Source organism: Mizuhopecten yessoensis, unplaced genomic scaffold (assembly GCF_002113885.1).
Source record: "Mizuhopecten yessoensis strain PY_sf001 unplaced genomic scaffold, ASM211388v2 scaffold11185, whole genome shotgun sequence".
NCBI lineage: Eukaryota > Metazoa > Mollusca > Bivalvia > Pectinida > Pectinidae > Mizuhopecten > Mizuhopecten yessoensis.
The window spans coordinates 1891380-1919148 of NW_018408922.1; the positions used below are offsets into that span (position 1 = coordinate 1891380).

General features: G+C 34.5%; 1 protein-coding gene across 2 annotated transcripts in view; it reads left to right on the top strand.

Annotated features, from left to right (window-relative positions):
- Positions 1-6838: 6838 nt before the first annotated feature.
- LOC110440600 overlaps positions 6839-27769 on the top strand; it is a 25686-nt gene continuing 4755 nt past the window's right edge. For both annotated transcript variants that reach the window (XM_021483751.1, XM_021483752.1), the window contains exons 1-14: positions 6839-7027; positions 8652-8882; positions 9554-9627; positions 10003-10416; positions 13550-13786; positions 14471-14713; positions 15562-15810; positions 17691-17876; positions 19872-19991; positions 20508-20712; positions 21784-22059; positions 23707-23783; positions 25789-25816; positions 27209-27376. In XM_021483751.1, coding sequence (XP_021339426.1) covers positions 6949-7027; positions 8652-8882; positions 9554-9627; positions 10003-10416; positions 13550-13786; positions 14471-14713; positions 15562-15810; positions 17691-17876; positions 19872-19991; positions 20508-20712; positions 21784-22059; positions 23707-23783; positions 25789-25816; positions 27209-27376 — 2587 coding nt within the window. In that variant the 5' untranslated portion in view covers positions 6839-6948. The remainder of the gene's footprint in view (positions 7028-8651; positions 8883-9553; positions 9628-10002; positions 10417-13549; positions 13787-14470; positions 14714-15561; positions 15811-17690; positions 17877-19871; positions 19992-20507; positions 20713-21783; positions 22060-23706; positions 23784-25788; positions 25817-27208; positions 27377-27769) is intronic.

Here is a 27769-nt window from a genome sequence, read left to right on the forward strand (position 1 = left end):
AACGGGAGGTTTATGTATGGTAGGAAGGTCACATTTTACAACGGGAGGGTCACATCCTACACCGGGAGGTATGTGTAAGGTGTGAAGGTCAGACGCTACAACGTGAGGTATATGTAAAGTGGGACGGTCACATCATACAACGGGAGGTATAAGTAAGGTGTGAAGGTCAGACGCTACAACGGGAGGGATATGTAAGGTGTGAAGGACAGACACTACAACGGGAGGTTTATGTATGGTAGGAAGGTCACATTTTACAACGGGAGGGTCACATCCTACAACGGGAGGGATGTGTAAGGTGTGAAGGTCACACCCTACAACGGTAGGGACATGTTAGGTGTGAAGGTCACACCCTATAACGGGAGGTATATGTAAGGTGTGAAGATAAGGTGTGAAACTCACACACTTTAATTGGAGGTATATGTAAGGTGTGAAGGTCACACCCTACAACGGGAGGTAAATGTAAGGTATGAAGGTCACACTTTACAACGGGAGGGTCACATCTTCGACGGAAGGTATAAATAAGGTATGATTGAAGGTCACATCCTACAACAGGAGGTATATGTAAGGTGTGAAGGTCACACCCTACAACGGGAGGTTTATGTAAGGTATGAAGGTCACACTTTACAACGGGAGGGTCACATCTTCGACGGAAGGTATATATAAGGTATGATTGAAGGTCACATCCTACAACAGGAGGTATATGTAAGGTGTGAAGGTCACACCCTACAACGGGAGGTTTAAGGTGTGAAGGTCAGACCCTACAACGGGAGGTATATGTAAGGTGTGAAGGTCACAACCTACAATGGGGGTTTATGAAAGGTGTGAAGAATGTATGCTGTTATATGTATACATGCATGCTATTAAATGTATGTATGCTATTATATGTATGCTGTGATATGTATGCATGTATGATGTGATATGTATGTATGCTAATATATGTATGTAGGTATGCTGTTATATGTATACATGTATGCTGTTATATGTATACATGTATGCTGTTATATGTTTGCTGATATATGTATGTAGGTATGTATGCTATTATATGTATGTATGTTATTATATGTATGTATGCTGTTATATGTATGCATGCTATTATATGTATTATGCTATTACATGTATGAATGTATGCTGTGATATGTATGCATGTTTGCTGTTATATGTATGTATGTATGCTGCTATATGTGTATGTATGTATGCTAAAATATTTATGTATGTATGTATGTATGCTATTATATGTATGTATGCTATTATATGTATGTATGCTATTATATGTATGTGTGCTATTATATGTATGTATGCTATTATATGTGTGTATGCTTTTTTAGGTATGTATGCTATAACGTATATGCATGTTTGCTGTAACATGTATGTTCTTATGAGTGTGAATGTATGCTATTAAATGTATGTATCCTTTTATATGTATGTATGCTATTTTATGTATGTATGCATGTATGCTATTATATGTATGTATGCTATTATATGTATGCATGTATGTTGTCATATGTATGCATGTTAGCTGTTATATGTATGCATGTATGCTGTTATATGTATGTTTGTATGCTGTTACATATATGCTATTATATGTATGTATGTATGCTAATATATGTTTGTAGGTAAGGTGATATATGTATGCATATATGCTATTATTTGTATGTATGCTATAACGTATATGCATGTATGCTGTTATATATATGTATGCTATAACGTATATGCGTGTATGCTGTTATATGTATGCATGTATGCTGTTATATGTATGCATGTCTGCTGTCATATGTATGCCTGTATGCTGTTACATGTATGCTATTATATGTATGTATGAATGCTGTTATACTTACTATGCTATTATGTTTGTATGTATGCTGTTAAATGTATGTATGTATGCTTTTATATGTATGTATGCTGTAACGTATATGCATGTATGATGTTATATGTATGCATGTTTGCTGTTATGTGTGTATGTATGCTGTTATATGTATGTATGCTATAACGTATATGCATGTAAGCTGTTATATGTATGCATGTATTCTGTTATATGTATGCTCTTATGAGTATGAAAGTATGCTGTTTTATGTATGTATGCTGTTACACGTATACATGTATGCTATTATATGTATGAATGTATATGTGCTGTTATATATGAACTATGCTATTATATGTATGTAGGTATTCTAATAGATGTATGTATGCATGCTGTTATATGTATGCTGTTATATGTATGCTATTATATGTATGTATGCTATTATATGTATGTATGTATGCTATTTTAGGTATGTATGCTATAACGTATATGCATGTATGATGTTACATGTATGCTCTTATGAGTATGAATGTATGCTATTAAATTTATGTTTGTATACTAATATATGTATGTTGGTATATATGCTGTTATATGTACTATGCTATTATATGTAGGAAGGGATGCTAATAGATGTTTGCATGTATGCTTTTATATGTATGCATGTATGCTATTATATGTATGTATGCTATTATTTGTATGTAGATATATGTGCTATTATATGTATGTATGCTATTATATGTATGAATATGTTATTATAGGTATGTATGCTATAACGTATATGCATGTATGCTGTTATATGTGTGTATGTATGCTGTAACATGTATGCTATTATATGTGTGTTTGTATGGTAGTATATGTATGTAGGTATGCTGTTATATATATACATTATGCTGCTATACTTATGAATGTATGCTAATATCTGTATGTAGGTTTGCTGTTATATGTTTACATGTATGCTTTTACAATATGTATGTAGGTATGCTGTTATATATATACATTATGCTGCTATACTTATGAATGTATGCTAATATCTGTATGTAGGTTTGCTGTTATATGTTTACATGTATGCTTTTACAATATGTATGTAGGTATGCTGTTATCTGTATGCTGTACTATGTATGTATGTTATAACGTATATGCATGTATGCTATTATATTTATGTTTGTTATTATATGTATGTATGCTATTTTATGCTTTTATGCTATAATATGTATGACTGTATACTGTTATATGTATGTATGCTATTATATGTATTAATATGTTATTATAGGTATGTATGCTATAACGCATATGCATGTATGCTGTTATATGTATGTTTGTATGCTGTTACATATATGCTATTATATGTATGTATGTATGCTATTTTAGGTATGTATGCTATAACGTATATGCATGTATGATGTTATATGTATGCTGTTATATGTATGCTATTATATGTGTGTATGCATGGTAATATATGTATGTAGGTATGCTGCTATATGCATGCATTTATGCTGTTATATTTAAGTATGTATGCTAATATATGTATGCATGTATGTTATAGCGTATATACATGTATGCTATAATATTTATGTGTGTTATTATATGTATGTATGCTATTTTATGCTTTTATGCTATAATATGTATGACTGTATACTGTTATATGTATGTATGCTATTATATGTATGAATATGTTATTATAGGGATGTATGCTATAACGTATATGCATGTATGATGTTATATGTATGCTGTTATATGTATGCTATTATATGTGTGTATGCCTGGTAATATATGTATGTAGGTATGCTGCTATATGCATGCATTTATGCTGTTATATTTAAGTATGTATGCTAATATATGTATGCATGTATGTTATAGCGTATATACATGTATGCTATAATATTTATGTGTGTTATTATATGTATGTATGCTATTTTATGCTTTTATGCTATAATATGTATGACTGTATACTGTTATATGTATGTATGCTATTATATGTATGTATGTTGTTATATGTATGCACGTATGCTGTGATATGTATGCATATAGGCTGTCATATGTATGCATGTTTGCTGTTACATGTATGTATGTATGTATGTATGTATGTATGTATGTATGCTGTTAAATGTATGCCTGTTTATTGTTATATGTATGAATGTATGCTGTTATATGTGTATGTATGTATGTTAATATATGTATTTAGGTATGTATGCTATTATATGTATGTATGCTATTATATGTATGTATGCTATTATATGTATGTATGCTATTTTAGGCATGTATGCTGTTATATGCATGCTTGCGGTTATATATGTGTATGTATGCATGTATGCTGTGATATGTATGCTGTTATATGAATGTATGCTATTATATGTATACTGAACAAAAAAAGAAACGCACAAAGTTCCCCCCCGGCAGTACACCTTAGCTGTAAGGAAATAATTGAATATTTGGTCAGGTATTACATCAAGAACGATCTCCCGTACCCTTCTCCACAATCTAAACTAAAATCAGCCAAGCGTGACGATGTCATTATGTGACTTTGTGAGCTTCATTAATCCAAATCACGCGGCGTGATCAAATAATCTCAACGGATACTCTAAGTTCAGCCACATTTATTTTCCACGTTGGCATTTTGATTTCGCCATTGACTGAGATGCCACGCTTAACGCAAGTTCAGAGGGGTAGAGCAATTGCGATGTTGATGGATGGTCATAGCCAAACTATACTGTCGCACGGTAGTTTGGTGTTGGCCCGTGTACAATTAACCGTCTCTGTACACAATTCCGTGCTACTGGGTTAGCTTCCGATCGTCCCTGGAGCGATCGTCCGCGTGTAACGACCGCACGACAAGACAGGGCGATTCGATTGTCGCACTTGCGCAACAGATTCAAGACTGCTGTAGAGACTGCGTCGCATACCTTAGGTACTCATGGCAGACCCATTAGTCCTCAAACTGGTAGGAACCGCTTGCGTGCCGAGAGAATCATTGCGCGCCGACCTTATGTCGGGCCACCTCTGACACCACGGAGGCGGCAAGTGCATCTTGACTGGATGCGCAGACGTGGCCCGAATAGGTTTGGGATGCGTCGATGCCAGTGGAGGCGTGTGATGTTCACCGACGAGTTTAGATTCTGTCTGTATCGCTCAGACGGAAGAAAAAGGGTATATCGTAGACGCGGTGAGCGTTTCGCCGACGCATGCGTGGTTGAACGCGATATAATTGGTGGGGCTTCTGTAATGGTTTGGGGAGGCATCTCCCATGGAGTAAAATCCCCTTAGTGGTCCTGGATCAAAACCTCAATGCCGTTCGATACAGAGACCAGATCCTCCAACCACATGTCCTTCCACTTCTCAGACATCATAACCTAATTTTCCAGCAAGACAATGCTCGACCGCATTGTTGCCAGGGTCTGTCGTGATTTTCTCACGGCAAACAACGTTCAGCCTCTGGAATGGCCCCCATATATCTATGGGTTAGCTGGACAGGGTCAAAACCCTCCAACTAACCGCGCCCAGTTGATCGCAGCATTAACACAAGAATGGAACAACATTCCCTTAAGGCGAATAAATGTTCTCATTAATTCAATGCATAGGAGAATCCGTGCAGGGATTCGTGCAAAAGGTGCCCACACCAGGTACTGAAGTGTCATTTTGTTTATCGCGGGATCCCACTTTGAGTAACTACTGATGACACGAGTGACGTCACACAGACTTTTCTTCTACAGTATTGTGAAGAGTAGACTTGTCCCTTCATATTGATATAAAATTTTGTACAAATTTCCCAAAATATCATAGGCTATTGATTGCGTAATTTAATTGTGCGTTTCTTTTTTTTGTCAAGTTCAGTATATGTTTGCTGGATTCACCTACGTGTTGACAGCTATGTACCTAGTAACCTTACACTGTATATATACACTTGTTCAATAAATCTACATTTTGTATATCGGAATAGACCCCAGCCTGTTTAAAGCTTACGAGACATCATTAAAAATGATCAAGAAATGATTTAATAACATATCATTCCACAATACGTGTAATTATTGAATTTAAACAATAGAAATTGCGAAGATAGTTTTTTTGGACACAGCACAGGGACATGAGAATCGGTTACCTGATGTGTATTCTACACTGTCCTAAAAAAATTCAACCCAAAAAGCACACGTCTGTGTCCTGTAGCAAATGCGTTTCAAAGTTTGTACCATCGATTTGACAAAAAAATAAGAGGTTGCGTGAATAACCAAATTCAAACAAGTAATACCTTAAAGTGAACCATTCAAACTACACTGAATACCACGGACTTAAATAGCAATTCCGTGGCTATACCGCTTTCATTTGTACAAAAGGGCACGGGATGATAAAGTTCCTCTGGCGGAATGGCTTGTTTTGTTAAACTTGAAATAGTATTTAAAATAAAATAACTTTGAATCGATTCCGGAATACATTTATTGCACCTAGCTGTGGTAAATATATATATATACATATTCTGGAAATCAAATACGTGGTTATAATACATTTGCATTTAACTATGAATTAATAAAAATCATCAGATGAACAAAGAAGTCCAACAAATTTATTTTTGAAAAGAGAAAAACGCTCTGATTTAAAGCGCACAATATGAATTTCGATGGATTTTTAACAGAACTGCTCGTATGGTTTCTTTTTATACCGTGACCTTCTAGTACGGGAAATACTGTTTGAGTTATTGCCCTTGTCCCACCAGTTCAATTAAAAGCGAATCGAAAGTGGAGACATATTTAAAGGTACGTTAAACATGTTCTATGACTCAAATAGGATACACGTGTTTAGAACGGTTGGTAAAATATCTTAATTCGTCTTGAGAACCTTTGGATTGGCGTTTGAGCTTTTGATTCTCTGAAATCATCTTGTAACTTCACGAATGGAATGAGACCAGTTTTTGGGCGGGTGATTTATGATTGTACCTGAATTATATCTAATTTCAAATTAACAGAGCTTCATAAAAACCAACCAAAATGGATACGGGGCTAAAACACGTGGATTACTGCGCTAAAATTCACGAGACTAAGTTGTGACGTTTCTATGACGTCACAACCGGAAAATGACAAGGACTTAGATTGACGTTTTCTGTGGAGTTGTTTATGTTTTTAGCGATACTCAACTACAAAACTTTGATATAATATGATAATAAGATGTACCGGCCATGGTACACTGCAAAAGGGCAAACTTTATTCCTGCTAATACTACTTCTAAGCATCATCTGTGGATTTGGTAAGTTTTATGAAAATCTCCAGTTGGTCTTCTTACGAAGGCCTCATGCATGTCATGTCTTTTAAAAACGTTTTGCAATGTAAATATTTTATAGAAAATGAAGCCCCTCCTATCATAGGAACCTTAGAAAACAGTTTGCAAGCAGTTATTAATACCCCAAATAAACAATATTATATGGACCAAATAAGAAATTATATAAGTAAATAATAATTAAACAATAATGGCTAGTCAAAAGTATTTTGGATTTGCACAAATTTATTCAAAATTTCATGCACCTTTATCTGTTTTCTTTGAATATTTCTGGAGCCAATTATATTTGTGAAACTGAATTAAAATTGGACACCCTGAAAGATAATTGATGCTTTATGTGACAATGTTTTCATATTTTTCTATGGATTTATTAGCAAAAATATGGTGACTTATTCTTGGATAGTCTATAAAATTTCACTGCCATGATTTTGCAAAACCAAGCACAAAAAGGCATAGATTGTCTAGTAAAATCAATTTCATCCGAATAAGTTGTTATACCTTGAAAAGTAGTAAACACAAATTATGAAATTAAAATACTTGGATTAAAATGTAGAAAAATATTTTTGTAATCATGTGAAATTTTGTTTCAATAATGCTATGATAAGCCCCACAAAATTCGAATCATAAAGATAAAAATGCATGAAATTAAGAATAAATTTTGGGAACTGAATAATTTTGGCACATGCTGTATATTATAAATAGGGCCCTATTTATACATGTATTACAATTTGAATACTAGAGTCTGTGTTCCTATCATGAGGGTCAGATGAAAGAAATCTTACTCACTGGTTTGTGTTTATCATTGTCAATGTCATATAATATTAACTCATTCACCCCTGAACTTTCATAATGAACTATTCTAACCTTTGAATTGGAAGAGTTCAATTGTGTCTTCAGGGGTGAATGAGTTAATATAGAAAGAGACATACTATGCAATTATGGCCCAAAACTGTTTTATTATATGCTTCAACACTAAAATTAAAAAAACACCTCAAGGTTCTCTCTGTAAAATTAGCAAAGGTTGAATCCAACACTCAGCATCGTAGCTTTCGAAGCCATCGTCAAGGTAATATTCCTTAAGATAAGCACGGAGGACTGCATGTTCGGTGGTCTTTTTGGGTTAATAGCATTTTTTTTCTTCAAGCAATGTATATAAACTTTTCTGATGTAACGGAGGCGAAGCGTTTGCCAGCAGCCATCTTCTGGTGTCGTCTGACAGATCGCGTTCCGATCTAACTGCTCATGCGCTGCGACAAGTTCTGGGGAATTTCCATATATATATAAAGGCTATATTTATATCGATATTCCCCAGATAACGAGATTGCGAGAAATTTTCAAGCATATAAAACATCTTATGGCCCATCTTCGAAATCCATGGGTCCCATTCTTGATATAGACATGGAGGTTCCCAAACGAGTGATGGTTGGTTATCATGTTTAACTCTATTTAGCTAATTTTCACACAAAGCAGATTTTTTCAATTGATACTCGTCTGACTTAAATTTTCATAGTAAACTATCTTATAATTACTTTTTTTAGAACTGATATAAAACCTACTAACACATACACTAATATGTATATTTTTTCTCCAACAGAGGCAACCTTGACTGATGCTATTTTTCACGGTCAGACGGAGGTTCTGGTGACACCTGGACTTGTTAGAAAGGAGGGTCTGACGTTGGATAAATGTGCAAGTGCATGTGTTGCAGAAAAAACAATAAAATGTCAATATTTTAAGTTTATCAACAATACAAAGACTTGTTATCTGTCGGAAACAGATCATCCCAGCACCAAACATGTGATCAACCAACTCACAAAACCAGGTGGTAAGTGTACAACAATTCAAACAGTAGTACTTTTTTGCCTTTTAAGTGCTGGGGGGTCATGGTGTGGGAGGAAACTGGAGTACCTGGAGAAAACCCATATGATTGGGCAGGTGTCCCCATACTTTTTCACGTCTGATCTCAGTGATCGGGTAATCGAACCCTGGGCGCCTTGGTGAAAGGCAAGTGTGCTATCTACTGCACCACCAGATCACCCATTAGTCAAGGTTTCTGTTTTCAATAGATCTTTTAATTTCTGTAAAAACTTTCCTGCCAATATATGAAATATGAAGACATATTGCAAATGTTCCATAAAAGCATTGCAAAAGTCGGTTACAGTCGGAGTGACAGATGTTACTTCTAGCCTATTGTGACATCACAGTTGCTGTGCACAATAATCTTGTGATGTCACAACAGTGATTCAGACCTGAGGGTGAAGGTTGATGTCCATTCGGAAAATACACCGCCATGGCGACGTTCATTGGTAAAAAACCCATTGACATATATCAATTTATTGTGACAATAAAAATTGAACTTGCAACACTGGTTTTGGGACGGTCTTATGAGCAAGAAAGCACGGACAAGATCCTGCCCAGCTGTAACCTTCAGAGATTAAGCAATATTGAAAAGATTTGATTTGATTTGAATATCCAATTGTATGTTTGTTATTTCAGGTATTAAGCCTACCGTTACTTCATCTAGCAGCAGAAAGTTTGATGGTCTTGAACAATCAATTGACAGATTGAAAGTAAGATTTCTTTCTATTAGACTGCCCTATATTGAACAATTTCATTCTTTTCTAATTCATTTTTCAGTGCCAAAATACTGTAATACTTTTTTCAGAGGAAGAAATTCTTTGCTCAAGCAGATTGTGAAAAGACTGATTTTGATGTTCCAAGAATTTCATAAACTGACGTTAGGAAATTGAAAAAACTTCAATTTAGTTAATTGATGCAATAAAATTGTTAAAATATATGCATGCATATATATCATAAACCTGTTTTAGGGGTCAGAAAATATTTGTACTGGAAAACACCTTAAAAGTCCTTTCTTTTGTTGAAAATTAACAGTTTTTGAAGATTGGCTGTAAAATAATATTTTTTGTGTCTGGTTATCTTTTCAGAATGTACAGGAAAAAGTTGAAAACTTGGAGGAGACGGATGGTGAAAAAGCGAGTGAATTGAAAGCTCTGAAGAAACAATCTGTAAAGCAGGTCAAGGCCATTGTAAACTTGGACAGTCGTTTGAGCTCACTGCACACGCAAGTATCCGATGTTGGCAATGATGTGTTAGATTTAGAGAAATCGCAAAGAACCATTGCAAAAAATGTACAGTTGGTCAGGTCATCGACAGGAAACTTGGGGTTAAACATCAAAAGGCTGACACATCTGGCGGGAGACCTGCAAAGTGATGTGGAAGATGTGAAAATATTCAACAGCAGCATCCTTCGTCAGCTCACCAAAGTGTCGCACAATACAATGGACCTAGACAGAAAACTCAACAGGCTGTCAACCTACCTACACGATAAGAGGATATTCGTAAGTAGTGACATAACATGTGATATATAAGTAGTGACGTAACATGTGATTTATAAGTAGTGACGTAACATGTGATTTATAAGTATTGATGTAACATGTGATTTACAAGTAGTGACATAACGTGTGTTTTATAAGTAGTGATGTAACATGTGCTTTATAAGTAGTGACGTACCATGTGATTTATAAGTAGTAACGTAACGTGTGATTTACAAGTAGTGACGTAACATGGGATTTATAAGTAGTGACGGAACATGTGATTTATAAGTCATGACTTACCATGTGATTTATAAGTATTGATGTAACATGTGATTTATTAAGTGGTGACGTAACGTGGGATTTATAAGTAGTGACTTAACGTGTGATTTATAAGTAGTGACGTAACGTGTGATTTATAAGTAGTGACATAACGTGTGATTTATAAGTAGTGACGTAACATGTGATTTATAAGTAGTGACGTAACATGTGATTTATAAGTAGTGACGTAACATGTGATTTATAAGTAGTGACGTAACGTGTGATTTATAAGTAGTGACGTAACGTGTGATTTATAAGTAGTGACGTAACATGTGATTTATTAAGTGGTGACGTAACGTGTGATTTATAAGTAGTGAGGTAACGTGTGATTTATAAGTAGTGACGTAACATGTGATTTATAAGTAGTGATGTAACATGTGATTGATAAGTAGTGACGTAACATGTGATTTATAAGTAGTAACGTAACGTGTGATTTATAAGTAGTGACGTAACGTGGGATTTATAAGTAGTGACGTAACATGTGATTTATAAGTCATGACTTAACATGTGATTTATAAGTCATGACTTAACATGTGATTTATAAGTGGTGACGTAACATGTGATTTATAAGTAGTGACGTAGCATGTGATTTATAAGTAGTGATGTAACATGTGATTGATAAGTAGTGACGTAACATGTGATTTATAAGTAGTGACGTAACGTGTGATTCGTAAGTAGTGACATAACATGTGATATATAAGTAGTGACGTAACATGTGATTTATAAGTAGTGACGTAACGTGTGATTCGTAAGTAGTGACATAACATGTGATATATAAGGAGTGACGTAACATGTGATTTATAAGTCATGACTTAACATGTGATTCGTAAGAAGTAAGAAAGCATTTGATTCGTAAGTAGTGATGTAACATGTGATTCGTAAGTAGTGACATAACATATGATTCGTAAGTAGTGACATAACATGTGATTCGTAAGTAGTTATGTAGCATGTGATTCGTAAGTAGTGACATTACATGTGATTCGTAAGTAGTAACGTAGCATGTGATTCCTAAGTAGTGACATAACATGTGATTTGTAAGTAGTAATGTAGCATGTGATTCGTAAGTAGTGACATTACATGTGATTCGTAAGTAGTAACGTAGCATGTGATTCGTAAGTAGTGACATAACATGTGATTTGTAAGTAGTAATGTAGCATGTGATTCGTAAGTAGTGACATAACATGTGATTCGTAAGTAGTAAAGTAGCATGTGATTCGTAAGTAGTGATGTAACATGAGATTCGTAAGTAGTAACATAACATGTGATTGTAATTAGTGACGTAATATGTGATTTTGAATATTGCATTGTACATTATTGTATTCATAGGAAAACAACCATAGCTATTTTAACATTATTCATGAAAGCTATAATGCAGCAATCAAAACACCTAATATAATAAGTAATATCTTTGCAATACACATACATAAGTTTCAAAAGTTTTTATGTTCAGTCAATTCTCAATCTAATTAAAATTATATCTTCTCATCGCTCCCGTTTACTGATATGTCGCGTTGAAGATCTAACAACATCCCGTAGAGGGTCATGTTCAGGCGACCTTTGCATTAACCAATCAGATGAGAGCTTACGCATTTCTGTAAGTGATGATGTAATGATTTCGGAACACACTTGCTATGATAAAAGACCGAGAGGTGTCAAATGAGCATCGAAAATGGCGGCGCCCATGACACCACGCCGTGTCTATCTACAAGACAACGTTTGTACAATTTGTGGATTTTGCTTTGAAATAAGAGGGACTTCCTTTTCTGGTGATGTTGTCGTTAAAAAGTTTAACAACCTGAAACTAAAATTAACCAATGACAGGCTTCGCAATATTCAAACTATCACTGGACCAGACGAAAAAGTGGATTTTGGGCTACGAGGTGTCTGCATTAATTGCTACAGGTCCTGCTTTCTGATTGGTTGAAAGAAAGAGTTATGTCGCGTTTTGATTGGCGCGATAAATACGATAATGCATTCATGTTGACCTCTGACGTGACCCTCTATGGGATGTTGTTAGATCTTCAACGCGACATATCAGTAAACGGGAGCGATGTGAAGATATAATTTTAATTAGATTGGTCAATTCTAAAAGTGGCAAATGATTTTAAATTGTCACAAGCTCCCATTTTTACCTGTGACTTGTATTTTTTCCTATGGCCTGAGAAACGCGTAATTAAATACCTGTTCACAAACTTCAAGCAAATTTATCAGTGACTAAATTCCTATTTGACTTCTCACTAAAAAAAATATGGCTGTTGTGTTTTGTAGCAGATTTCTTCGACAGTAAAATGATTATAAATACATGTTAATCAACAAAAGAGAGTCTTGACATGTTGAATTTAAAACAAACATTCATGTATCACAAGTCTTTATACATCTTTTTTTGAAAATTTAAATCACTAATTAAAGTGCTGGGATACTTTTTAGTTGCTACCATCTTAAACCAAGAAATTATCTAAAATCTTATTTTTTTTTTACAAGATTTTGCTTCTTGCAGAACTCAATTATAATTTTCCTGATTTTCCTTTACTCTACAGATCTATGCTTTTGTGAAAAAAGCAATTACAGTAAAAGAAGAAGAAAAGTGCATAAATTTAAACACTGTGATATTTATTGATTTTTTCCCCAGCCAATTTAGAGCTAGAAGCATTTCCCAGAGTACCAAGGGAAAAACCCTAATATTACTTATTACTATTATAGTGTAAATAACATCTTGCAAGACTTTCATACAGGTAACAACAGAAGTTCAGCTGGCTATTGGCTGACAACATGAGTAATCTTGCTATTGTTTTTACTTTTTCTTTCATATTGAATTATTTTAATTTACTTTAATTTTCAGAACCCTGATGACATACTACACACTCAGTTACGGATCTCTAAAGATATGTCCACGATGGCACGGTCACATAAGTCATTTTGGCACCAGTTACGGGGCCTGGAGCACACAGTTGACATGCTGACCTCAACACTTGGTAGAGAGAGCAAAGGAACTGGAGAAGTAAACAGAGCTGTCCTCAATCTGCAATCCTCCATTCATAACATCAAGATAGCTATGGCTAAACTTTCTGATCCAATGGTATGCACTTTTTCTGTAGAAAAAGGGTTGTACATTGCTACTGTATACTATAAGTTTTGCGTCGGGACTATTGAACATTTTCAATAAAAATATATTTTGGGCTAGAAGAATTTTTCAAAATCTGCATATTCCGTCTTTGCGTATTGCAGAGTTATCTTCTCTTGGGAGCAGGTATTGATTGTTACGTCATTGGTCTGTGTGAGAAAATTACATCGTTTTCTAAATAGTTGATGACGTTACTCTCAAAAACAAGTGATGTAACAATCAATACCTGCTCCCAAGAGAAGATAACTCTGCAATACGCAAAGACGGAATATTGCAGTTTAGTACTATTTTAAAATTGAAATTTCACATTCCTGAGAAGATTGGAAGAACCAGTTATGGGTCCAAAATGAGTTGTTCCCCTGCAGAAATTCAGATACTGTATACATCTTTGATTTTAATCATGCAGGTTTTTTTCCTTCATGTTATAAGGAAAAAAATACAAGCATGTTCATAGAGTGTTGATGTGTTGTTTCAAGGTTGTTGGGTCTGCAGTGTTGTAGACATTTGCACTGTGTTAACCAGAAAAAAGATAACCCTAATGTAGCAAAAAATACCTTTACACAGTAAATGGCCACATTTTATCTTAATCAGCATTGTTACTGATAAATCATCAAATATAAAACAATTCTATCTTTACAGTCCTTTCAAAACAGACGATGGCAGGGAGATGTCAGTAGCATAAAGCATATTCTTGTAAAGCTGGCCGGGACCAACTCTAGGCTAGATGACGAAATGACGGGTAACAGGCGTGAGGTAGCCACGGTCATCAAAGACCTGACCAATGTCCAGATGGCCGTCCAGAGTCTCAAGTCTAACATTGACGGAGTCCGAACTAATAATGCAGAGCTAGTGGAATCTGTCCAGGAACTTCTGAAAACAAAGGTTTGTTGAAGATTTGATCATCGCTTCCAAGTATATTTTTTTGATACTGTTGATGGTAATGACTGTGTTGAAAATATCACATTTACAATTTATATAATTTATAGGGCTGTATTAATGATATATCGTCATATTTTGAATACGGTATGATAAACAATATTTTTTTGGGAGGTCACAATATTTTCCAGACTTTGTTGTTCCTGAATTTAGTCTACTCATATCCAATCCCTCATGGCAAGTGACAGCTCGATCGAGCTCGGCATGCATATCAAAAGACGTGAATTGTATGAAACTTTTTTAAGTCATGCCCATTTTGGACCAAGTCTATTTCCAGGTGTAATATTGCCATGAAAATTTGCAACATAACTTTTGCTTTGCTTCTACTGTTCCATATTGTATCCTGACTACAGTATCAGAGTGCAGTGGACAATTCAGCCAATTTTAGTCAATATTTTTTTTTCAAAAGGCTGTTATATGTAAAATTTTAAAGAAAATGGGGAAAAAAGGAGGAACCAGTTTCAGCTTTGAGGGGCCTAGGACCTCATGATCTCTCCAGAAATTTCTCTGTATCCAGACACAGTGTCTTTAGGGACAGGTTAGCTTTTATAAAATTGTCCCAGTAGTCAGCTTGTTGCACAATCAACCAAACTGTTGCTGACAAATAAAGGCAGCTTGATCTGCAAGGCTTCATTATGTGTTATGTGAACTCTGAGCAGAAAAACTGAACTTGGTTGTCCATTCTCTTAAAAACTTCTCAAATAACAACAGGTCTCCTTGTAATTTGTACTTCAAATTTTCGAAATCAATGTGATGAAGCTTCTAGTCATTATTGATTCCTTCTTTTGTTTCAGTCGAAAATTCCAACTATTCTCGAAATGACAAAGATGTCTACAACTATTTTGAAGTCACTATCTGCCATAGACAGGAAGGAGCGGACGCTGAGGTCGAGGATGCAACAGATTGGGGACTCGATGTCAAGTCTGGAGAAGAGAATGCAAACAAAAGACAACAATAATAAACTCGATAAACATGCATTCCTTCAATTGTCCAAGCATGTCAAAACTCTCGCAGAAGATATGCAGAGGATCAACAAGTTTGTGGTAAAGATCAGACTCCAAGGCTTGTATTCAGGAAACCGCTTCCATGCTAAAACACAGATTCTGTGTTCAAGCCAAAATTGTTGCTCCGATAATAAATTTATAAAAAAATCATGTTCTTTCAATGATTTTGAAGAATTGATGATAAATTTCAAGCTGAGAACTTCTTTAAGTGTTTACACTTGACTTTGGATTGTGTTAAATGATTTAACGAGTGACCAGAGCGCTTGTTTGAGCACAGAACCTATGCTTGGACTTGAGAATGGTTTTTATGAATTATATGGGCCCAGTTTCTAATCAAAACGATCAAATGATTTGTACTACAAATTTAGCTCACCTGGCACAAAGTTCCTATAAGCATATATATGGTATGGTATTACTTCCATTGGTCATCTACTGTACCTCTTTTTACGTTCTAAGGGTGTTCACATTTAATGTGTTGTCTCCCCTCAGTCATTATCTTCAAGTTTACATATATAAACATAACTCTGAATACAAATGTGGAACTTTGCTTCCGTTTAAATATTATCTTGGCAATAAGAATTAGGCTTGACCAACATGCAACTTAAAAGTTACAGGCAACAGAAATTGTTAAGTGGTTAAACTCATCCAGTTTGCAAACAGTATGCTTAGTTTTACACATGATAATGGTCCAGGTGAGCCATTTAAACCTTTGTTCAACTAAATTACCGTGACCCATTTTCCAGGTCAAATGTCAAATTAAGTCACTGTTCTAAAAAATTCTTCCAACTTCTTCTAAAGATCTGTAATGTTTAGATTAGGTTGATAAGTTTATATGTGAGACAATCAGCTTTATTTGACATCATGCATCCTTGGCTTTTCAAGAACTTAATTATAAGATTGAATCATGCTCCTCAGCTAGGGGCCAGATTTGTTTTTATAAATGACCTTCACTCACTTTGCAGGTCACAGGGGTCAAATGCAAAAATTACAAATAACCAGAAAAGGTTCGTTATTATGCCCAAGAAGTTGCTTGCAGGAATAATAGGGTATCAGATTGTTCATAGAAATGACATTGACCCATATAGTGTATCACTTACCCATAAAGTGTATCACTTACCTGTATAGTGTATCACTAACCCGTATAGTGTATCACTAACCCGTATAGTGTATCACCTACCCATATAGTGTATCACTTACCCATATATAGTGTATCACTTACCCATATAGTGTATCACTTACCCATATATAGTGTATCACTTACCCATAAAGTGTATCACTTACCCATATAGTGTATCACTTACCCATATAGTGTATCACTTAACCATATGGTGTATCACTTACCCATGTAGTGTATCACCTACCCATAAAGTATATCACTTATCCATATAGTGTATCACTTACCCATATATAGTGTATCACTTACCCATATAGTGTATCACTTACCCATATATAGTGTATCACTTACCCATATAGTGTATCACTTACCCATATATAGTGTATCACTTTCCAATATAGTGTATCACTTACCCATATATAGTGTATCACTTACCCATATAGTGTATCACTTACCCATATATAGTGTATCACTTACCCATATAAAGTGTATCACTTAATTACCCATATGGTGTATCATTGTGAATACCATTTCCAGCAGCCAATAAATGTCTATTGGAATATTGAGGAATTTTGTGCAAGTTTGCATTTGATCTCACAATGTGATTTGATCTATAATTACTATCACAGCAGCCTTCTCATTTTTTCCCTATGAAAAAGATAAATCTGTTTTAACAAGATGCTGACAAAATTGAGGGTTGAGATTTTATCATTTACACTGTATGTTGAACCTGATGATTTCATCATCAATGGATCATGAATATGTTTAACACCCCTCATTTGTATTTAAAAATTTCCTTATGCAGGTGAAGATTGACAAAAATCAGCCATCGGCTGAAACAATGAAAAAAAATGAAGCTGTTCAGGGAAAGCTTGTCTCAGCTGTAATCAAGCTTCGGAGGAAAATGGCAGACATGGATTTACAAATGAAACGCTATCAAAACTCTGCTCAAAGATATGCTGTTAAGATGGCAAAGACATTAATAAGCAAGGTAAGTAAGCCAAAATATTCTTAAGTGGGGTTAAAGTCTTTTAATTAATAGTCATTATGATACATATATTAAATCAGAATTTAGTAACATTATGTGAAATAATGATAGGGATGTCACAATGCGCCTGTGTATTACGGATATATTGCAAATACCAAAGGAATGTGATTAATGTGTATCCCAAAATATTGTCAAAGGAAAAAGGTGCTCAATTTAGAAATAGATTTTCAAACTGAATCAGATATGGATCAAACAGAATTTTGTTAAATCAACCATCAGTTATGAAATTTTAACTGATTCCCACTACATGTACTAGTAATAGCCTGTATGTAGAGGTATCTATGTTCGAATGTAGTTTATTCACAAAGTTAAAACACCTAACAGATACATAAAATGCTTTGAAAAATATTGCGATACAGCAAAATTTTATTTCTTTATTGTGATACGATACTATATTGCTGTGTATTGTGGTATAATGGTTTGTTTTTGTGATATACATGTATTGTGACAGCCCTAAGAATTATTGTTTGCTTAAAGGGTCTGTTAAATGGAAGGGTTGGGCAGTTGTAGCTGTTTTTTTCACAATAACTCGGGTCACAAAAAATTCGTAATAACAACGGAGTTCACTGGTGAAGGGGTCAGTTAATTATAATGGTCAGTATAAAGTGCCACTGTACTGGAAAATGTCTAAACCAGGACATGCTAGTACATGACATATTGCAATTTTTCCAAAGGTACATAATATTTTTTCTTCATAGACAAAGGGAGGATAATAGAATCTTCCCCTACCCTGAGGGTGTGACAGAAATCTCAAACCCGAGGGGTGGATGTTTTTTGGTTGTCTAACCCGAGGCTCTGCCGAGGGTTAGACAACTGAAAAATCACTCCGACGGTGATGACAAGCTGATCTTTACCGGCTAAAACGGGAGACACACCCGTGAAGGGTGGGAGAAAATCCATATCACATTTGTGCACACTCATATATAAAACAGTAAAAAAAAACTCAACACATTTTCATATATATACCTGGTAATGTTGATAATGATATACCGTTTTCCTAATTTACTAGAGGGTATTTCTATTTATTGGAAGATAATTTGTAGTTGATCTGATCACAGAATTAAATTGGTCCATGATTTGAGGTCAGAAATGGAAATTTGAAGGGAAATGTGAATTTAGGACCTGATGTTAACCTTGGCTAAACTTATACTTGTAGTAACATGATCATAATATCTTGAAATAGGACTTCACGCTTAGGTCTTAAGTGGGAAAAAAGCTGTTGGAAAAAAGTCTAAATTCTGTAAAATTTGAAACATTTCATACAGAATGATTTAAGCCTTTGTGAAGACTTCATGAAGTTTCTTGTAATGTCAGTGACGTGAAAAATAATCAGGGAACTTGCCGAGGGCTAGTAGGCTTGCCCCTAGCTGAATTAAAATCTTACCTGCCTTTATTATTCCATCTTTGCGTATTGCAGTGTTATCTTCTCTTGTGAGCAGGTATTGATTGTTACGTCATTGGTTTGTGAGAGTAACGTCATCAATTTTTGAGAAAACGACGTAATTTTCTCACACAAACAAATGACGTTACAATCAATACCTGCTCACAGGAGAAGATAACTCTGCAATACGCAAATTTACGGAATATTCACTGGAGATACATCTTTGACATATTTAAATAAATAGAAAATAATGTTCTACGCAAGTGTGATAAGTTTTTGTTCCTGCGCAAGACTGAAATATTGGTTGCCACAGGCATTGGTCAAGTGGATTTATACACTAATTTTTCAATAGAAAAAAACAACAAAATGTTTAGTTTAATAAATAGTTTTTGTACATATATATATAATACAAAATTATTGGAAATCCATGATTGATTTTACATTCAAACCTTTTTGGTGATACACAATTTCACAATTTTCTTTTTATATGTCCTTATTACTACTATCAGATGTGGAAAATTGTATTGAAATGTTTCTTTTTAACCATTGTTCATCAGTCAACAAGCCAATGGAAAACATCTTTGAAAGAATTGAAGTCCGATCTGAAGGAACTACGTCAAGAAGACAAGTCTACCAAGAGGAAACTGGACAGACTAGAAGAGACATTTGTAACAACAGTAAGAGTAAAGCGTTAATGGCTATTTTTGAAAACTCAAAAGCATTATGGGAACATACTTTTTGCATGGTTGCCCGAAACAATTTAAAAAAAAAAAAAAAAAAGAGGCTTTCTGATTTTGTATATATGAGCCTATTTACAAAACTGTGGAGTGGAAAAAGTTGCTTCCTGTTTGAATGATTATAGCTGTTTGACTTTTGAAAATACATTCAAAGTTTTGGTGAACTTCCTACCTGGTATGTTTTTGTAAAGTAAAACATATGTTACATTGTAACAACGAAACTCAAAATGTGAAAATAACTTCACTTTGGCCAAAATTCACATGCTGTTAGCCTTGTATTTGCTTTCGTTTTTTATAAGCTCTGATGTCATGGAAAAGACAATATTCTGCAGGGTAAACCAATCACATGTATTTAGTGAAAACAATGTGATTGGATTGTTGTCAAATCAATCTAACAAAACATTCATCTGATATTGAAATCCAATTTATTCATTTTATCTATCATAATGTTTACAGAAGGCAAAGATTGAACCCACGCTTAAGTGTCCAATGGGAACTATACGAAGAGGACACATGTGCTTTCCCGCAAAATTTCCTGGGAAGAAGCCACCCAAAGTAATGAAGGTGACAGAGAGAAAAGAAAAGAAAAAAGAGATCAAAGGAAAGGAGAAACATGTAAAAGGAACGAAAGGAAAGAAGAAACATGTAAAAGGAACGAAAGGAAACAAGAAACATGTAAAAGGAACGAAAGGAAACAAGAAACATGTAAAAGGAACAAAAGGAAAGAAGAAACATGTAAAAGGAAAGAAGAAACATGTAAAAGGAACGAAAGAAAAGAAGAAACATGTAAAAGAAACGAAAGGAAAGAAGAAACATGTAAAAGGAACGAAAGGAAACAAGAAACATGTAAAAGGAACGAAAGGAAAGAAGAAACATGTTAAAGGAACGAAAGGAAAGAAGAAACATGTAAAAGGAACGAAAGGAAAGAAGAAACATGTAAAAGGAACGAAAGGAAAGAAGAAACATGTAAAAGGAACGAAAGGAAAGAAGAAACATGTAAAAGGAACGAAAGGAAAGAAGAAACATGTAAAAGGAACGAAAGGAAAGAAGAAACATGTAAAAGGAACGAAAGGAAAGAAGAAACATGTAAAAGGAACGAAAGGAAAGGAGAAACAACCCAAGCTTAAGTGTCCAAGTGGAACAAGACTAAGAGGAAACAAGTGCCATCCTAAAACATATTCTTGGAAGAAACATGTAAAAGGAACGAAAGGAAAGGAGAAACATGTAAAAGGAACGAAAGGAAACAAGAAACAGCCCAAGCTTAAGTGTCCAAGTGGAACAAGACTTATAGGAAACAAGTGCCATCCTAAAACATATTCTTGGAAGAAACATGTTAAAGGAACGAAAGGAAAGGAGAAACATGTAAAAGGAAAGAAAGGAAACAAGAAACATGTAAAAGGAATGAAAGGAAAGGAGAAACAACCCAAGCTTAAGTGTCCAAGTGGAACAAGACTAAGAGGAAACAAGTGCCATCCTAAAACATATTCTTGGAAAAAACATGTTAAAGGAACGAAAGAAAAAGAGAAACAACCCAAGCTTAAGTGTCCAAGTGGAACAAGACTAAGAGGAAACAAGTGCCATCCTAAAACATATTCTTGGAAGAAAAATGTTAAAGGAACGAATGGAAAGGAGAAACAACCCAAGCTTAAGTGTCCAAGTGGAACAAGACTAAGAGGAAACAAGTGCTATCCTAAAACATATTCTTGGAAGAAACATGTAAAAGGAACAAAAGGAAAGGAGAAACAACCCAAGCTTAAGTGTCCAAGTGGAACAAGACTAAGAGGAAACAAGTGCCATCCTAAAACATATTCTTGGAAGAAACATGTAAAAGGAACAAAAGGAAAGGAGAAACATGTGAAAGGAACGAAAGGAAAGGAGAAACATGTAAAAGGAACGAAAGGAAAGAAGGAACATGTAAAAGGAACAAAAGGAAACAAGAAACATTTAAAAGAAAGGAAAGGAAAGAAGAGACATTTTAGAGCACGAAAAGCTCCAGGATTCATAGGAGGTAGCTAACATTGCTTAACCATAACAAGAATTTCATTCAGTGCCATCAATGTGTTTGTACATATAGTAAAACCTCTTTAAATTGCCACCATTTGTCCAGAGAAATTTTGGCGATAAATTGAAAGAGTAAGCAAAGTGGCAAATGGAATGAGGGCCATTATATCAAGGATATACTGTAAAAATAAATCTTTATAAAAAAACAGTAGGTTTCATTATTAAAATATACCGGTAAAGCTTTTTCTTGCTTAGGAAAAATAGGGTTAGAATTTTTTTTTTCTTCTTTCAAATCATGAATATATGCATATTATCCGACACATGGAAATGATGTATTACAATTTAACAACTGTTACTTTTCTTTAAAACTACGGAAAAATTTGTGATGTATTTCAAGATTTATTTAGTCTGCATATATATATATACCTATATCTAGTAATTATGACATTTTAATGAGTAATCGCGCATGCAAGTTTCATATACAAGTACCATGCTATTACAAATAGACATTGATTACGTGATGGTACACCTTGTGTTTGTATTAGATCCTTATGTTAGATCCTTAACCTGATGATCATTTTTCATCTTTATTCTTCACAAAAGCACTGTTTTAACATGTACTGCACAGTTTCTATTCAGTATTGTACATAGTTTCGCTAATTATGCGGTAAAAGAATTAGCATGAAATGGAATGCCCATGTGGTTGTGGGTTTCATAATTTTGGTCGTCTTCAGATTTCTGATATTACAACATCTGTGACATTACAACACTAATTTATAAAACATGGACAGTGAAAGCTTGATATAATGCTGGCCTCATTCTATTAGCCACCTCAATTACCACCAAGGTCCTTTTTTCCCTTTTAATTATAAGAATTCAATCTTTTATACCTTTCCATCAATGTATTCCGTCTTTGCGTATTGCAGAGTTATCTTCTCTTGAGAGCAGGTATTGATTGTTACGTCATTGGTTTGTGTGAGAAAATTACGTTGTTTTCTCAAAAATTGATGACGTTACTCTCACAAACAAATGACGTAACAATCAATACCTGCTTTCAAGAGAAGATAACTCTGCAATATGCAAAGACGGAATATCTAACACCCCTTTATATTGCCAATATTTTTCTGGATCCATGGTGGCAGGTAGTACAATCAGGTTTTATGTACACACAGTGAAAACCAATCATGTCGCAGTTAAAATGTGCAACATGTGATGGTGTTAGTTTAAACTTTCTTTTATTCAAGTATTTCAATTATATACACAAAAGTGACATATATATGCAATATATATATATATATATATATATATATATAGCATTTTGTAACAAAACACAAAATAGGAAATAGAAACAAGTGTCTTAGACACTTATGTAAATCTATCACCTTATCATAATCTGCAAAATATATTCAGGATGGACAGCATATTGTCTCCAATGAAAAATACATACAATAATACAATCGGTGACAATAGTTTAAACAAGGAGAAAGAAAAGGAGATAATTAATGGTGAAGGGTTTTGGTTGTTAATGGGTTTTACTTGTTCTTACATGGTGTTGACGGATAAACTTATTTTTTTCAGTCCATAGCACAATTTTCTTATCTGTGATATCAATCTAAAGTATCAGTATTACATCTGATGTTTTTTTTTTCTAAAGGAAGAGAAAGAAGAGAGGTACATGGGGTTGATCCACGTGCTGTAAGAATCCAGCGGGACAGTGACCCATACACAAAGGTAAATAAACATTGTGCCAGAAAGAAAGAAAAAATAACGACATAATAATACTGTATTTACTCATTCACCACTGAAGACACTTTTAAACTCCTCCAATTCAAAGGTTGGACTGATAGTTCATTATGAAATTTCAGGGGAGAACGAGTTAATTAATCATTATTCTGGTCTGAAATTTAGCATTTTCTGTCAAAGACGAACACCCATAAATAAAGTCATACGCAAAAAAATCCTGACTACGAAGTGCATAAAAGAAAATCGTTTGAGTTGAGAATGTCCAGCCCCTTGTCGGCTGATCATATAATACATCATGTGAAAGTAAATAAAAAACATTTGTATGTACTGCTTTACACTTTCAGTTTACTGTCACAGGATTAAAAGTGTTTTTCCAAGTTTTGAGTGGAGCATTAAAAACTGTTTCTTTTTTTGTTTAAATGGTACTTAACTATTAAAATTTGGTATGATGTGGCAGAAACTTTCTGCTTTAGAAAAACTCAACTTTGATTTGAATAAAAAAATTGTAGTTTTCCATTAAAAAATAAAATAAAAAACTTGTCGATGCAGTTTATCACTGAGAATATTGAGCCAAATAAAATAAAACAGACATTTATTTCTTGTGTTTCATAAATAAGCATCAGAATGTAAAGACATTTTGTCGGTGATGAAATATAGTACACTTTATCCTTTTTTTCAGAAATTTGACAAAAAAAGTTTAGTTAGTAAGTGTCACAAACTTTCAATATTAGGACGTCAATATTACTGTTGTATAGAGAATAATACATGCCTTTTCCACATCACACCCAGTATCAACCCGAGACTGCAATATCAGCCGCAGGGCTGATATTGGTCGAAGGTTGATACTGGGTGTGATACGGAAAAATGCATGTTCTTTTCTGTTTACCGGTATTACATACTTTTCACCTTGTTAAAGTCCTTATTCCTCAGAATTTAAAAATAAATAAGTTAGTCTTTACATAAATCAGAAAGAGAAGTATGTTTGTTGTGTAATTTTAGACAATTTACTTTTTTTAAACATAAATTAATATATATTGTCTTTTTACATACTTACTAATAAAAGCTACTATCTTATGATCTATTTTTCTTTTGAAATATTGAAAAACGAAAAAAATTTCCAAAAAGGATGATACAGGTTTTGCTGGCTGATACAGGTTTTAGGGTGTGATACGGCGGGGGCTGATAAGGTTTTGGGGTGTGATACGGCGAGGGCTGATGTGGGTTAGAGCAATTGTGTCGTATCGCATATACAAAAAACCCAAATTTATTAGTAAGTATGTAATAAATCTCGTTACTGACCAGTGTCCCCCACCTGATACAGCGACCAATTGCACTTTAATTGGGCTACATAGCTTTAGGAAATCTGTGAGATAAAGTTCACCAACAAATACTGTCTGATCTTCCGATATATATTTAGTCTTATTGCTAAATTTTAGGTCAAAGTGTTGACCTGAAAGATTCATCATAAATTCATTGAGCCATGGGCTGAAATATGGGGGGATGACCTGACACGTCCTAGTCATATGAAAGTGATACCCAACCCAAACTTTTAGGATTATAACCTCCTGACTTGGCAGTAAAACAAGGAAAGCATTGAAGTCCAAAACTCCACGGGCAATTCTTTTTATTTTCAATTTGACTGGGAAGTTATCTATTCAACAAGCATTTTAATAGCTATTCCGTCTTTGCGTATTGCAGAGTTATCTTCTCCTGTGAGCAGGTATTGATTTATACGTCGTTGGTTTGTGTGAGAAAAGTACGTTGTTTTCTCAAAAAATTGATGACGTTATACTCTCACAAACAAATGACGTAACAATCAATACCTGCTCACAAGAGCAGATAACTCTGCGATACGAAAAGACAGAATAGGTTGACAGATATGGGGATTCTGCTTCTTGCACCTCCCTTTTAGGCTGGTATGTATTGAATAGTATAACTTGTGTTAATTGTTTTTGGGTATGTAATCATTGAAACAATTCTTTCTATTTTACAGCATCCAGTGGCAAAGGCCAATAAGAAAGGTGAGTTGAAATATATTTGCATTGAGGAATTTCTGTGTGACTAAAATGCTATTGAAGAAATGTGTTTTCAGTTGTTATACCCTATAATCCCAGTAATTAATAAGCCTGCCTTGAAAGTAAGTCTTGAATGTTTTGCCGTAAAACATGTCTTGATAATAAGACGTCTTTGAATATAGACCGCCCTTGCCTTTGAGGTAGGAGCAACGTTTTCCCTGTGGACATTAACTCTGCATTCACCCCTGAAGACACATTTGAACTCCTCCAATTCAAAGGTTGGAATAGTTCATTTTAAAATTTCAGGGGTGAATGAGTTAACAGGTTTTACAGGTATTGATCATATTAAGGATGTACTCTTCTGAGGTTTCAATCACGTTCAAGTCTCGTTTTGATCTGGTGTAATGGGTTTTTGTAATATTTAACAAACTACGATCACGTTTATTAGCAAACACGCACCTGAAAAATATGTCAAAAAACTAGATGCCTGTTGTTTGTAGAACATTTTTTACAAGGATTTAGAAAAAATTCGGCGGCTATTTTGAAAATGTGTATTAATGTGTATTTCTTGCGCTTCAAAAAAGGCCAAAATTTCACCTTTTTTGACACTAGATTGATCACTTTAATTGTCATTGTGTCGCCATTTTTAATTGTAGCAGGTTCAATTTTGCTGTACAACTTTTTAATGTTCAATATGATAAAAATAATATGCAAGAAACTGGAAAATTATACATTATTGATAGTTTTTTTTTACGTATTTAGTGTTACTGAAGCACTTTGATTTTTGACCCCGAAAAAGGTAAAAAATAACACTATGGTAACGGGCTAAAAAAAGAAGCACACTGACCCCCCATTTTTGTAGATGTTTTAGAAAGAGAAACACATTTTCAAAAAATCGTAAAAAATGAGTATTTTTTCATTAAATAATAGGGAGTAGGGGTAACTAAAATCGACTTTCTGAGTTAAAAGCATAGGATTAAGAAATTTTACTTCCATAAATTAAAAGAAAATAATATTTTCATCAATTCTACAAACATTCATACATATCTGATAACACACTTGGAAGAAATTGTATGAATTTGTTCTGCAAATGGTCAAAACCCCCAAAATCACCTAAAATCACATGTTGTGTTGTTAAATTGGTATCTTTGACCAATCATAGCACAAAAACGAATACACCGACATATAGTTTTTTTTGCATTTTCTACTATGCCATCAACTCCTTTTTCCAAAAATCCATATAAGAAAAAAACTTTAATACAGGAAATTTTTGACTTCTCAGAGGTGTACATCCTTAAATGATTTATGGTTGCTATAATCTGATAAGATAAAAAATTATTTCGTTAAAAATAAACTTGCTGAACATTACATTTCTTTTATGATACCAATTTTTAACAGGACCATTCTGTCCCCCTGGATACCAACTGGTGGACGTCTACTGTTTTATGTACCTACCCGAGCCCCAGACCTATGACATGGCCAAACTACAGTGTCAAAATCATGATGCAGAAGTGCCCGAAATCTACTCAAATGAAATGCAGCTAGCCCTGAAACTATTCCTTCTAGGTAAATACTAATCTATCATCAGAATTGTCTCCATTGAAAGCACTACTTGCAGTATTTTGTCTGCGTAGTAGAAAGTTCCACAGCTGGGAATCAAAATCTAATCTGGGTTAGTTGAAGGTGTCATTCATGCTTGCTGTATTCTTGTAACAGGACACCTTTTTTAGGTCACCTGAGCTTTGCTCAAGTGACCTATTCCAATCGCTTTTCGTCCGTCGTCGTCCGTCGTGCGTCGTGCGTAAACTTTTACATTTTCAACTTCTTCTCAAGAACCAGTGGATGGATTTTTTTCAAACTTGGTCAGAATCATCCTTGGTAGATGAGGCTTCAAAATTGTAAAATTGGGATTCCTACCCCAACCCCTGGGGCCAGGGCGGGGCCCCAAAGGGAAAATTA